The sequence below is a fragment of the Podarcis liolepis genome (genome assembly GCF_965112155.1).
Source record: "Podarcis liolepis genome assembly, chromosome: 12".
NCBI classification, from domain to species: domain Eukaryota; kingdom Metazoa; phylum Chordata; class Lepidosauria; order Squamata; family Lacertidae; genus Podarcis; species Podarcis liolepis.
Window position 1 is genome coordinate 23,970,268 of NC_139563.1, and position 13,219 is coordinate 23,983,486.

The 13,219-nt window shown below is 38.5% G+C and overlaps 1 protein-coding gene across 1 annotated transcript in view; it reads right to left on the reverse strand.

Moving 5' to 3' along the window:
* The window catches only part of MALRD1 (MAM and LDL receptor class A domain containing 1), a 226,792-nt gene that overhangs the window by 46,417 nt on the left and 167,156 nt on the right, over window positions 1-13,219 (reverse strand). Inside the window, exons 35-36 of the mRNA XM_083467342.1 lie at window positions 7,894-8,169; window positions 237-362 (exon numbers count right to left, since the gene is read on the reverse strand). Coding sequence (XP_083323468.1) covers window positions 237-362; window positions 7,894-8,169 — 402 coding nt within the window. The remainder of the gene's footprint in view (window positions 1-236; window positions 363-7,893; window positions 8,170-13,219) is intronic.

The following is a 13,219-nucleotide window of genomic DNA, read 5'->3' on the forward strand; positions in this document are numbered from 1 at the left end:
TAAACACAGTTACACACCCAAAATGCACATAAGCTTTCTCCAAGATAAATTCAAAAACATTTCATTGCAGTGAACCCTTCATGATTTTCCACGTCAGTGACTCTGAGGTGGTGGACTCCACCATGCATGGGAACGCAGCCCGCTTCATCAACCACTCATGTGAGTGGTTTTCTGTAGGCTAAAGAAAAATCCTGTTTATTGTGAATGAAATTTTGACTAAAAAATTGGCAGACTACCTGAACAGCTAGACTCATCAGGAGCAAAATCAATGCAATCTACAATGCCATCACATCGCCGAGAAAATGGAATACAGCTATTAGTCGATGGACACAACAAGGACCCATTGAAGCAATCTTTAATAGCTAAATGAAAGGAGAAACAAACAAGATGGTTAGAGAGCCTTGTTATTTAGTGATACAACATGGCAACAAGACAAATAGCTGGTTATTCACTTTAACCTTACAGAAATGTTATAGGGTCTGTTCTGGTTCCTAGTCATCTTTGCGGCAGCCCCTTTAAATCCAAATTGTTAGTTTTAATCTATAAAGTTCTAAACTGCTTGGTTCTGAGTATGTGCAGGAGTTTAATTTCATTCCTATGCTCCATTGTGTTCTCTAATTTCCCCGTGGAGATCCAGGCATGCTCTGTCTATGGAATATTTCTGACGACAACTGAAAATGTACCTGTTTAGCCAGGCACTTCCCTGTCTTTAATACTGGTTCTCAGCATTCCCAGTTTACTGTGATTGATTTTTTAATTTTGTTTTATTGAGCTGGTGATATTGTGTTATTTTATTTATATATGAAACACCTTGGGTTTCCTCCCCCCCCCCATGGAAAGTATATAAATTATCAGTATGTGTGGGTGTGTTTGTGTATTATTACAAGGATAATAGATAAATAATACATTTGACAGAGCATGTGACACATGCTCAACACTCTCAAAATATGTGTCATGTGACTGTGTGTACAAGAATTCTCAACAGATGCTCCAGAAGAGTTTATCTTTCCAGTGGAGATGCTTCAAATACTATCCCTTAAGGCCATTCTGTACAATGAATGTACACAGTTTGACTGCTCAGCAGTTGATGACTCAGTGGACTGTCTGAACTGACTCCATTGAAAAGTATGACATGGTTTGAAACATCTCTGCATATTGTATGGCATGTGTGGTGGCTCCCTGTTTGTGGAATGCTCTCCCCAGGGAGGCTGGCTGGTGCCAGCATTATATATCTTTAGTTGCCAGACAAAAACTTTCCTCCATACCTAGGCCATTGGCCTTTAACTATCTTGGGCCTTTTAGAAGTGGGCGAGATGTTTTTAGTGTATTTCTTTTCCCCCTTGGTTTTTTGTTTTTAAAACGTTTGGCTCTTTGGGTTGCCTTGGGCAAGATAAAGCGACTAACAAAATTAATAAATTAAATAAAATTTAAAATCTGATGGTTGTTTCACATATGCAAATTGTTGCTTGATGTTTCATCCACAAAGCAATACAGTGGTACCTCGGGTTAAGTACTTAATTCTTCTGGAGGTCTGTTCTTAACCTGAAACTGTTCTTAACCTGAAGCACCACTTTAGCTAATGGGGCCTCCTGCTGCTGCTGCGCCGCTGGAGCACAATTTCTGTTCTCATCCTGAAGCAAAGTTCTTAACCCGAGGTAATACTTCTGGGTTAGCGGAGTCTGTAACCTGAAGCGTATGTAACCCGAGGTACCACTGCAAATATACATTTGTACACCCTGTGATGTAGGTTTGGGCTGAGAGGCAGTGACTGGCTCAAAGTCACTCAGTGACCTTCATGGCCAAGTAGGGGTTCAGACCCTGGTCTCCCAGGCCCTAGTCCAACACTCTAACCACTACAACACACTGGTGCTTTCTCTCCCCCCACTCTCATGGCTCTAGCTTGTGGTTCTATGGTACTTGGTAGGCCCTGAAACCTCGATGGTGACTGGCAAGAGATCTGTCTGTTTTATTTTGTATGTACTGTATGCTTTGCTTTTTCAATATACAAAATTAATCACACTGTTCTGAAAAGGAACAAGAATATAACTTGCATTTCAGGACCAGAGATGTGTATGCTGTATGCCAGAGATGACTTTTATTTATGGTACCTTAATATTGAAACTATGCAGCTAGATGAAAATAATTACACATGGTCTCCATGCAAGTATTTATCCTAGCACCAATAAGTCACCAAATATTCTAAAATGTTCTATTTTGTGCTGCAAAAATTAAAACACACTGTGCTTGCAAGCATAAAAATATCAAATCTATCCTGTTTTTTCTAAAGCTGTGTACTGCCATGCTGCAGCATTCCACTATAATCTCTAAGATCATCTAACGTCAAAGAACCCTAAAGGGATAATCTTGGAGGAAATGTTTAAGCCTCAAACTAATTCATGATGGGATCACTGATCAACAGGATGTGACCCGAATGCCTGTGCTTAGTCTTCCAGAAACTAACAGCGTTCTGTCATTAGAGCTACTATAACTAATGAAATGTTCTGTAGTATTGTCTGAGATTATTATTTTTCAGTATCATTGTTTAAGAGACTATGGACAGATTTCTTCCCACCCCAATGGCATTGTTGGTTGACTAATTTCACATTCAGGAGAATTGGTCTCAGAATGGGATAATGATTTTTTAAAAACCAAGGAAATGACAAATGTATGCACAGCTACAAAGGTCTGATATCATTTATCCATTCAAAGCCAGGGCATTACTAACAAATTCTGAAAGTAGCTGCATCAGCAAATAACAATAGCGTATGCTCACTTCAGCAACAATACAATCTCTTTAATCGTATTATTACATACGAATGCAACAACATTACTACAGGCAAGTACCGGGCAACTATGAACGGCTGGGTGGTTGAGGGCAACTGTGTTAATTCAAGAATCAATAGCAATAACTACAGTGAAATCACCGTAAATTCACCAAATGACACTGAGAGCCACATTAGAGACAGGTATCTCAAGGCATTTCATGTGATTCAAATTTTGAACACAGAGCAGAAAAAAAACTATTCAAAATAGCAGATCGTATGTCCCATTTGCCAGATCTAGCAATCTGAATTTACAGCAGATAATTACTGAACATGAACTTTGTGACTACATAATCTTTGAACCATCTGACCACAACTTGTATCACCCCATAATGTCACATCCCAGAGTTTCAGACAGATCCCACACAGAGGTAAATCAAATATCCCTTAGCTTGACTGAACTCAGCATTTTAGCAGCATACAATAGGATTTAATGAATTAATTATTTTGACTTTGATTAGTTTGGAGAGTTCACCTTTGAGTAGGATTAGTTCAATTAGCTCAATTTATGAGGACTACTTGATTTTTAGTTAGTTTTTTTCAGTTAGTTTGGTTAATATGAACTGATCAGATTCATTAGTGCTGAGGTACGATTTCAGAAGTATTCAAAAATCATTTTGAAGCAAGAAAAAACAGTGGTGCAAACCCACTGTGGGACACATTTTTGCCAGTGATTTTGACTGCCTTAATTGGTGAACTTCCAGAGGGGAATTATGGAATTATTAACTGAGAGTATGTGACAGTTTTAATTGTTCATAATTGTTCTTAAATATTTTTATTGTATTTTTATTGTTGTTTACATTTATGATTCCCCCTTTTCACTTTGTGTAATCTCCATAAAGAATCCTTTATTTAGCCGTGATTAAGATCTTTAATCCATATTGATTCTGCATATGAAACAATTTTTAGAATAATACTATAGCATTTAAAATATTAAACATTATGCTTCTTTAAAAAGTAAGTATGCTCCTAAAAGAATCAGTTCCTCATCCATGATCACTAAACACTATCCAAACAAGCAAAACATTCTTGTAGTGTGTGTGTAAAATGGAAGTATGGTGAGAATGAAAAGCATAATGCACACAACAGAAAAATGAAAATTATTTCAGCATTTAATTATAAGAATAAAGATCAAATAGTATCACAATTACAAGCAATATATTTCAGCAACCAAATACAGTGGTACCTCAGGTTAAGTACTTAATTCATTCTGGAAGTCCATACTTAACCTGAAACTGTTCTTAACCTGAAGACCACTTTAGCGAATGGGGCCTCCTGCTGCTGCCGCGCCACCGGAGGACGATTTCTGTTCTCATCCTGAAGCAAAGTTCTTAACCTGAAGCACTATTTCTGGGTTAGCGGAGTCTGTAACCTGAAGCGTATGTAACTTGAAGCCTTGAAGCATATGTAACCTGAGGTACCACTGTACAGGAATATTTTAAAATTCCACCTAAATGTTAATAACAAAGGGGACAAACTCTGAAGGGATGGCAAGGGAAAGTTTGGGGTTTGGCTCTTTCCAAGCACTAATGCAACACAGAAGGGTTGTAAGAAGTCAAACTAAACACGGTCATTTTGATAAGTTATGGTCTCCGTATATCAACTATGTAAATAGAAATGATGTTAATGTAAGACATCCAGCCACTCATGCTTAAGGAGAGATTATGTAACAGATAGCTGAAGCCTTCACAATGCACTTAATAATTTAGTTATTTTACTATGTCCCCACTCAACTTTTCTTTTCACATGCAATTGATATAGACATGTAACACTCTACATGTTTTGTTGGACTTGATTGATGTTACTTTACTACAAATTAATAAAACATTATACTAAAAAAATAATGAGGGGAGAAGATGCACCTCACCAGGAGGTGCATTCTGTAAATGGGGGGCCAGTACTGAGAAGGCCCTGACATCAGCTAGGCAGCACTCAGCGATGGAACCGACACCCTTCTAAGGACACCAAACATTTATGTAGGGGTAGGGTAGGTTTCTGAAATAATCAGATGGCCCCAGTAACCACAAAGACAATTCTGTAGGGAACTGTGTACAGTTTTACCCTAAGTATTTACAGGAATGCTCAAACCTAGAAAGAGACTTTGGCTATTTTCATTGTTTTTATGGATACTCAAGGAAAGTGTGTCACAGACAGATCCAAATCGCTACAAGTTTCTCAGCAATCTATCACCTGATACAGTTATTCTGTGTGCAGAAACATCCTCCTTTATGTCAACTGTTGGTAAGGGTTAGGCATTTGAGTCTGCCATATGTGACTATTCAGAACGAGGGACTGCTCAGGAATGAGGTCTGAGCAGCTTTTATTCTCTGCATATAGTTAAGATATTGGCAAGGACTTAACTGTAACTCTAGAATTCTCTGGCTGTTTTAATGTTTATACTTAAGTTGCATTTCTTGCTTTGCAGTTAATGAATATTGCATGCAGTCCAGGTTCTCTGATACTTAAAAGTGACTTTTGTGAGGGACAATTAACACCATCCTATTAATGTTTCATGATGCTAATATGACATTTATGTTGGATCCTGAATGCTAATGAAGTTTTTGTGGGTGCAACTATACTTGCTTCCACCACAGGGGATGGAGGTAGGGGAAAACAGACTCAGCCCTTTAAAAATAAAATAAAATTCATTAACACTTTGTCTGTCTTTCAAGGTTTATAGGGATACAACCCAGATCCTATTAAGGGCAGGAAAATCATTTTTCAGTCATTGCTGTCAGCAGTGAAGCCACACTCTACTTGGGCAAATGAGCAATGTATACCTACCTACCATTAATTCAATTTTTATTCCTTCTCTGTTTTAAATCATGCAGTTTTAAAAAATAAAATAAATAAGTGAGATTATATCCTCTTTGTAAGAATTTGGGATGGTGGAAGGACTGGCTAAGTACAACATTTGTAAGCATAAGCAGTAATTTCATGCTTCTGGAAGACAGAGCAGGAAATAAAATCCACCATATTAATCGTTATAATGCAACATTAACATATATACCCCACTATCCTCTTCTGTCAGCACTGCTGGAATCCTCCTGTCTACACAAATCTTTAAATCACACATGGCATGGCAAGAATTTTGTGGTGGCAGTAGTAGTGGAGATGAGGGTTTACAAAGATCTGAGTGAAAGATTTTCTGATTGCCTCCCTTTTCATTCTGGATTTAAGTTTTATCTCTGCAGACCATATTCAACTATACCACCCCAGTCTAGCGCCTGGTCTGGGAAAGGAATTTTCACTCAATAAAAACTGGGGCTCAAAACTCAGAAAAGGATCTAGGTGGCTCGCGGTACAGATCAGGAATTTATAACAGGAGGGGAAACAATATGCATTAAATGATAGGAGCCACATGGCTTGCTAGTTCAGGAGAGATAACGTAAAACACACACATGTAGCAGTGTTATATGTCTGCCAGCCGTCATGACAGTCGCAAACATTTAATACAAATGTGTAGCACGTTAATACTAAAAAGAAATAGAACATGGTATATTGCTTTTCAGTAGATTACAGCATACTTTTTAATATTTTTAATAGGACTTTTTCCCAGGTAAGTGTGCACAGGATTGCTGCCTAACAGTGTAATCCCTATATAAATTTACACACAATTAAGTCCCATTGAATTTAACAAGGCTTACTCCTAGAAAACTAAGTTTAGAATTGTAACCCAGATCTATTAATATGATGAGATTTTCTTATTTGTGCTCTCTTGCAGAAGCATGAGCAGAAATAAGTTCTATCTGTAAGTGCTATCTCATTCGCTTCCATGAGAGTCAGCACAAAGGGATTCAGAAAAATAGCTGCTCCCTCCCCTGAAGTAAATGAGCAAGTCCGCTCATACAAGTAGATTTATGCACCCATTTGTATATATACAGAACTCTGGAGTGAGGTCATCTTTTCTTTTCTTTACTCGTCATTTTTGAACCACCAAAATTGCCATACATGCAAATGGGCTTACCTCCAGTGCCAGTATTCCAAAAATACTGCATAAACAGTATTTTAAATTAAATTAACTCTTTTGAGTGGCTCCCAGTGGGCATACATACGCCTCTACTAGGTCTTGCCAGTAACTGAGTTGCATACCTTATTTTGGTTTTTTATCTCTTATAAAATTATCTTAACTATTTTGAAACTTCCATCAGTCCAAGAATGCACACACGCGCACACAAAGATGTCTTTATCACAGGTATTCAACCCAAATGGTTTAAACTCAAGGAAGAAATTTGTTATATGGGAGGGTATCATGGAGCCATGCCTTTAATTTTTCATCCCCTAAAAGTCAATTCCACTTCTTAATAACATCAGAGGGCAGGGAAATGTAGACTCTTTATATGCACAAGATTGATCTGTTATTATATGGATGCTGCAAATGTTTAGAATATGTAGTAGCTGGATCCATTCCTATTCTGCTGTATCAAGTAGAGACTATGACCAAGTCAGACCTTTAAGCATCACTTTCCTAGCCCTGATGATTCAATAATAATTGAAGCAAATTAGAAATGATAATTTGCCTCAAATGTGATAAGATTGCTGTAGGGTGCACTGGGAATTTCTAAAGACCCCTGGGACTTATCTTTGTTATTCGTCCATGTGACATATCATTCAATATCATGTTATACTAGTTGGCAGGGTCCCATGGACTGCAAGAAGGTCAAACCTATCCATTCTGAAGGAAATCAGCCCTGAGTGCTCACTGGAAGGACAGATCCTGAAGCTGAGGCTCCAATACTTTGGCCACTTCATGAGAAGAGAAGACTCCCTGGAAAAGACCCTGATGTTGGGAAAGATGGAGGGCACAAGGAGAAGGGGACGACAGAGGACGAGATGGTTGGACAGTGTTCTTGAAGCTACTAGCAACATGAGTTTGACCAAGCTGCGGGAGGCAGTGGAAGACAGGAGTGCCTGGTGTGCTTTGGTCCATGGGGTCACGAAGAGTTGGACACGACTAAACAACAACAGTGGGCAGGGGGTTAAGTAAAAATAAATAAATCAAACATTACCCATAGAATCATAATATTTTACATTGATTTCGGGTTGTAGTATTTGTATACAACGAACTTACGACAATTGGCTTCATCTTCATTGAACCTACAGTCGGCCACACCATCGCATCTCAGGAGTGATGGGATACACGACTGGTTAGCACACTGGAATTCCTCTTCCTTGCAATGTCTTGGGGAGCCTGTGGTAGGTTGCTCAGTAGGGCAGGCCATTTCATCAGTCCCATCAGTGCAGTCTTCCACTCCATTGCACTTTGCAGAAAGAGGCACACACTGCTTTACGTAGCTGCATGTGAATCTCTCACTGCCACACGTTTGAGGTTGTGGTACAATTGGTCCTAGGGGGAAAGGATATGGAATATAATTTCAATTATCACATGACCTGCTTGAATTACAGGGCTAGGGAGCCTCCTTACCTTTTCAGGGAGCCTTCTTACCCTATCAGCTACTGTTTTCAGAAATCTGCAGAGTGAACTTAGGCTCCACACTTACATGGGAGTAAGTGATTTCTCACTGAGTAGGCATGCTTTGAATTAGTTTCAGCTTTTTAACCACTTCCTTCTGGAATAATGCCTCTGACATAGGAGATATTGAGTAAAAGGTAAGATTGCTGCAACTTGCTACACAAGCCTATGCATTTATATTTACAAGAAAATCCCACTGAATTCAATAGGGCATACTCCCAAGTAAGTATTTTTTTTTTTTTGGGGTGTTGTAACCTTAATTTCCTTTATAATCACAGGCAGTCAAACCTTTTTCTTTTTTCTTTTTTGTACTTCTGAAAAAGAGTCATCCTCTTTACCATGAATAATGAGAGTGTTTAAATCCTTGGCAGAATTAGGGCCTAAGTATTTATGCCATTCTGACAACTTGCTCTTTGGAAGAAGAATTTAACAGAGGTCAGGATACATAAGGACCAAGGCTATGATTCAAGCAAGCTTATTTAGAAGGAGGTTTGAGAAAGAAATCAATTGGAGTACATCAAAATAAATGTGTTTAGGACTGAGAGGCCAATATAGTTAAGAATGAAAAGTGGTGGTCCTGAGATTCAGTGAAGAAATATCTGATGGTTGATCAAATTCTTATCTCCATAAATCCAGTCCAAAGCTATACAATAAAGACTTGTGGGTTTTTTTAACTGTTTGCACGTTTCATTAACATTAATGATCCAGTATTTCTTCTAGCACCAAACTTTGGCTGGAATTAGTTAGATCTTACTGTTGACATAGTTAACACAGATATATGCTACGGTATTCTTTGGTTCCTGGAGCAGAAAGGCAGTAATAAACATTTATATATAGTCTAAATGAAATGTTTCAATTTAGAAAAAATCAGAAGTATAACACACTGCTGTTCATTATGTGAGATAAATGAGGTTCTCCCCCTTCAGGATATTTTTAAGTATCAACATCTCAGGTTATAAACATACCCATTCACCCCTTCTTTGTAATTGCACTATCCTAAAATGGTATTAAGTAGAGCATGCTACTGCCAATTTGCCATTCAAAGTGGACAATGATGCAACTTCTTGTGTGAGTGATGGTGCCCCATTAATAGAGCTACAATACTATTTATTATATTTTCATACCCTTTACTCAAGCACCTCAGCTCAATGTACCGAGTTCTTGCCCATCCCATTTTATTCTCACAACAAACCCGTGATGCTGGCCAAGCTGAGAGAGCCAAGATCGCTCAGAGAGTTTCATGGCTGATGAGGATTTGAACCTTGGCTTCCCCGGGCCCTATCTGACACTCTTAGCATTTATACCACATAAAATCTAAAACCCAAGGGCTCATTTTCTGTGACATTCTGTGACACAATACTTCATAGAGGAGTGATCATTGTAACCAAAACACAGAGGACACAATCCAGGGAAAGTTTAGCATGCTGATGATGCACTGTGAACTAAGCACGGGAAGTTCCAAAATCCTATTAATTTCAGTGGGACTTTGGCATAGTTAACTTTCTCCTGTGTGCACTGTGTATATACAAACAAAGCAAAATTATATTTAAAAACTACAAATTTCTGTTTTGATAAGAACTAACAAACTCTGATGACTGTACCCATATTTACCGAAACAATGTGAATTTCTAATGAATTTAAGAGAAAAATGCTGCTCTTAAGGCCTTTGTTAGGGGTGTGCATTGGCTCTGCGTGGGCCAACTAATGAGGTGAACTGGGATTTTTTGCTGCCTTCCTGAAGGGCAATGTCAGGGTGCTCACAAAACCTTGTGTCGTTCTGTTGCTTTGTTTCTGGACTTTTTTTATATTGTATAGTTCTGTGTTTTACTATATATTTTTATCTTTCTCTAGCTTTTCTGTGGGCTTTGCTTTTTTTGTTAAAGCATAGTAGTGGAGGATTTTTAAAGAAACGACAACCCCAAAAGCTTCATTTCAGGTTACTTCTTAAAAAAACAACAACATTGCTCTACTTTAACAATAAATAAACAAATTGCTAATCGGAACTCTACAGGCAGCATTCCAGACAGTCTCATGTTGTAAGATGTACTAGAGATGAAAAGCATCATGAAGAGAAGGCCACACAGAGGATACATAAACAGAAATAATTCTAACACAAATGGTTTATGGAGGGGAAACCAGGAGGTTGCACCTTGTAACGCAGAACTGAAACTACAATGCTTGAGAGCTGACTCAGAAAATTCCTAGTATGGCAAACCAGACAGGCCAACATTTATTCATTTAATTTCATAAAAATTTATGCACTGCTTGATATAAACAAAAAACTCAAAGTGGTTTACAAAAGGATAAAACAATTAAATCACAAAAAATACATTACAGGAAGCCTTCTGCATTGCACAAAAAACAGGTGGAATGGGAAAGCTGGAGTGATGGTTCAAACTTTTAAAACATGTACAAGCAAGAATACACGTCACTTGGCCACTTCTTAATTGTTTTAAGGTGAGAAAGAACAAGACTCCCACCCATCCCCTGTGCTTTCCCCTACTCATGAAGGATTATGGAGGGAAATGAATCATTTCTCCCACTAAAAGCTTCTGGACCTATTTATCTGCAATTTGGCAGGTCTAATACAGTCTTAATGAGCTTCCATGTAATAAATAATATATATATTTATTTATACCCCGCCCAACTATTCCATCCATTTTGGTCAAGGAAAACATTATAGCTGTTTTTGGATTCCCCATTATGGTGAATGGGGGCCACAGAGTTTTAGATTATATAGAGTAGCCTGGAACCCAAACCAAAAAATGAAGTGATGAGACCACAAAATAACACACAAACAGATCTGAATCTTAAAGTGTTTAAAGCTACAGATACAACACAAATCTTGTGGCTGTGTTCAATGCTAATATACTAATATATGCTAATATACGCCAATGGTTTCTGTGATCCCCAAAGAAGAGCACAGGCTCCTAACACATCAGAGACTAGAGTATTTTCACACAGCTTTGTACCATTATAGTAGTTTGTTGCTACTACTAGTGGGGGAGTACGGGGAGTGGGGGAGTACAGGAAGCTATTTTGTGTGTTATTGTTTTCCTCTCTCTTAGCAAAGAATTATGGATGGTTTGGAAGTTACAGTACTAAATGCATCATTTCACTCGGGCAGTTAGAACTGCCAGCAATTGCTGATCACAGTAAGCCTAACTCCTTGGTAGGCAGTTGGCAGGTCCTCCAGATGATTTGTGCCCTCACTAGTAGCCAAAGCAATGAAGTCATGAACTAGGCTGGCACGCCACTGAACTCTGATCTGACTCTCGGGGCCTTAGCAACACTTGGAAATTACATCCTGTCAGACACAACCTTTCAGGTTAAGAACAGCTGACTGACTGATGGCTAAACAAGACATCTCTGTCTGCAGAGAGTACTTCCCAGTGGCTCCTCAATACTGTCTTCTAGCAGTAGGGGTGGTTTCTAGGCATGATGCAAAAAAAATATAATCCCCTCTTAAATTATGAAAATCCTGTGCATGATTATGTAGTAGTAAGTCCCACTGGGTTTAGGACTGCAGCTTTAGGATTGAATAAGTGGTTTGTTTTCAGATACCCTTTTCTTCTAGCTGCCCTAAAGACATTTGATTTCAATATTAAATAATAAACATTGATAAAGTACTTTCAAGAGTTGAAAAAGTTTGATATCAGCATAGGGACAAATTTCCTTGGTCAGGATTTAAATTATTTCCCACATATATCAGAAAAGGGGGAAGAGTAAGATGTACATTAAGTCAATATAATAATTACTAGACCTAGGGTGCAGTCCTAATGCCAAATCTGCTGGCGTGAGTGAAGACCTGGTACATCATTAGCTGAGCCGGGAGGTTTCCAGCTCAACAGGGCTACACTAACTTAAGTTCGCAGCCAGAAAAACACTGGTGTATCTCCTCCAAGTCAGCTCAGCCAGGACCCATGTGGATCTTAAACCAGTGCAAGCCTTGGAAAAGTAGTGTGGTGTGGGTGTGGCAGGAGGGAAGGGGACTTAGACTACAGTACATCCAAACCCATTCAGCAAGATCATGTGACCTGGGAACCAGACAAAAAGGGTGGTGTAACTCAAACACTATTTAAAAGTTTGCTTTCCCTCTCCCAGGCTTATACCTGCTCAACCAGCAGCAGCCCTACTTCTGAACAGAGTGTGGATCTGGCATATTTTGCCCCCACTTAATTTATGATGGCTTAATTCATGCCACCTTCTTGTGTTTACGATTGCCCCCTCATCCTCTTGAACAAAGAGGGAAGGCACTTTTGAGGCAGCATTTAGCACTACTTGAGCACAATTAAAAAACTAGAGTGTGTGTGACAATGCAGGAGTACAAATGGATAAGTAATGACTAACAAAGCAAAAGCAAATCCAGTTTTTTTAAAAAAAAACATTTGGAGGAATCAAACAGGGCAGTATTTTCTTATTGACTGCAAGCTAATCTGTTCAATTGGATTTACATCCATATGTGTGCTTAGGATTTCATCCCATAAAAGGGAATTTAGACACACTATTTATTCTTAAGAGCTTTTTCTGATTAAGAGAAATCTGCAGATCCAGAACTGCAATTAACAGCAAAATCCTGTGAAATAAATAGTGAATTTTCAATTATTCACCAGAATTTCTATCCCTGTTTAGACTGTAGATACTCAAATTAAACAGATACAAAAAGAACAGTGCTCTTCTGCAATGCTGAATAAATCAAAATTATACCAGTTAAGGCTCCCAGCATAAGAAGACTCCCAGCTGTATTGAAACCCCAAAGCAACAGTCAAAGTGTTAGCATTCCATGTGTACCTTCATTTGCAGGAAAGAACTGATCTCTACAAGGACAAGTATCATACTTGACTGATCATTGCAATGTTCACAAAGTCAAACTTTCAATGTTTATGGGCTTCCTGACAGGGTTGTGAATTATCATGAGTGTTCA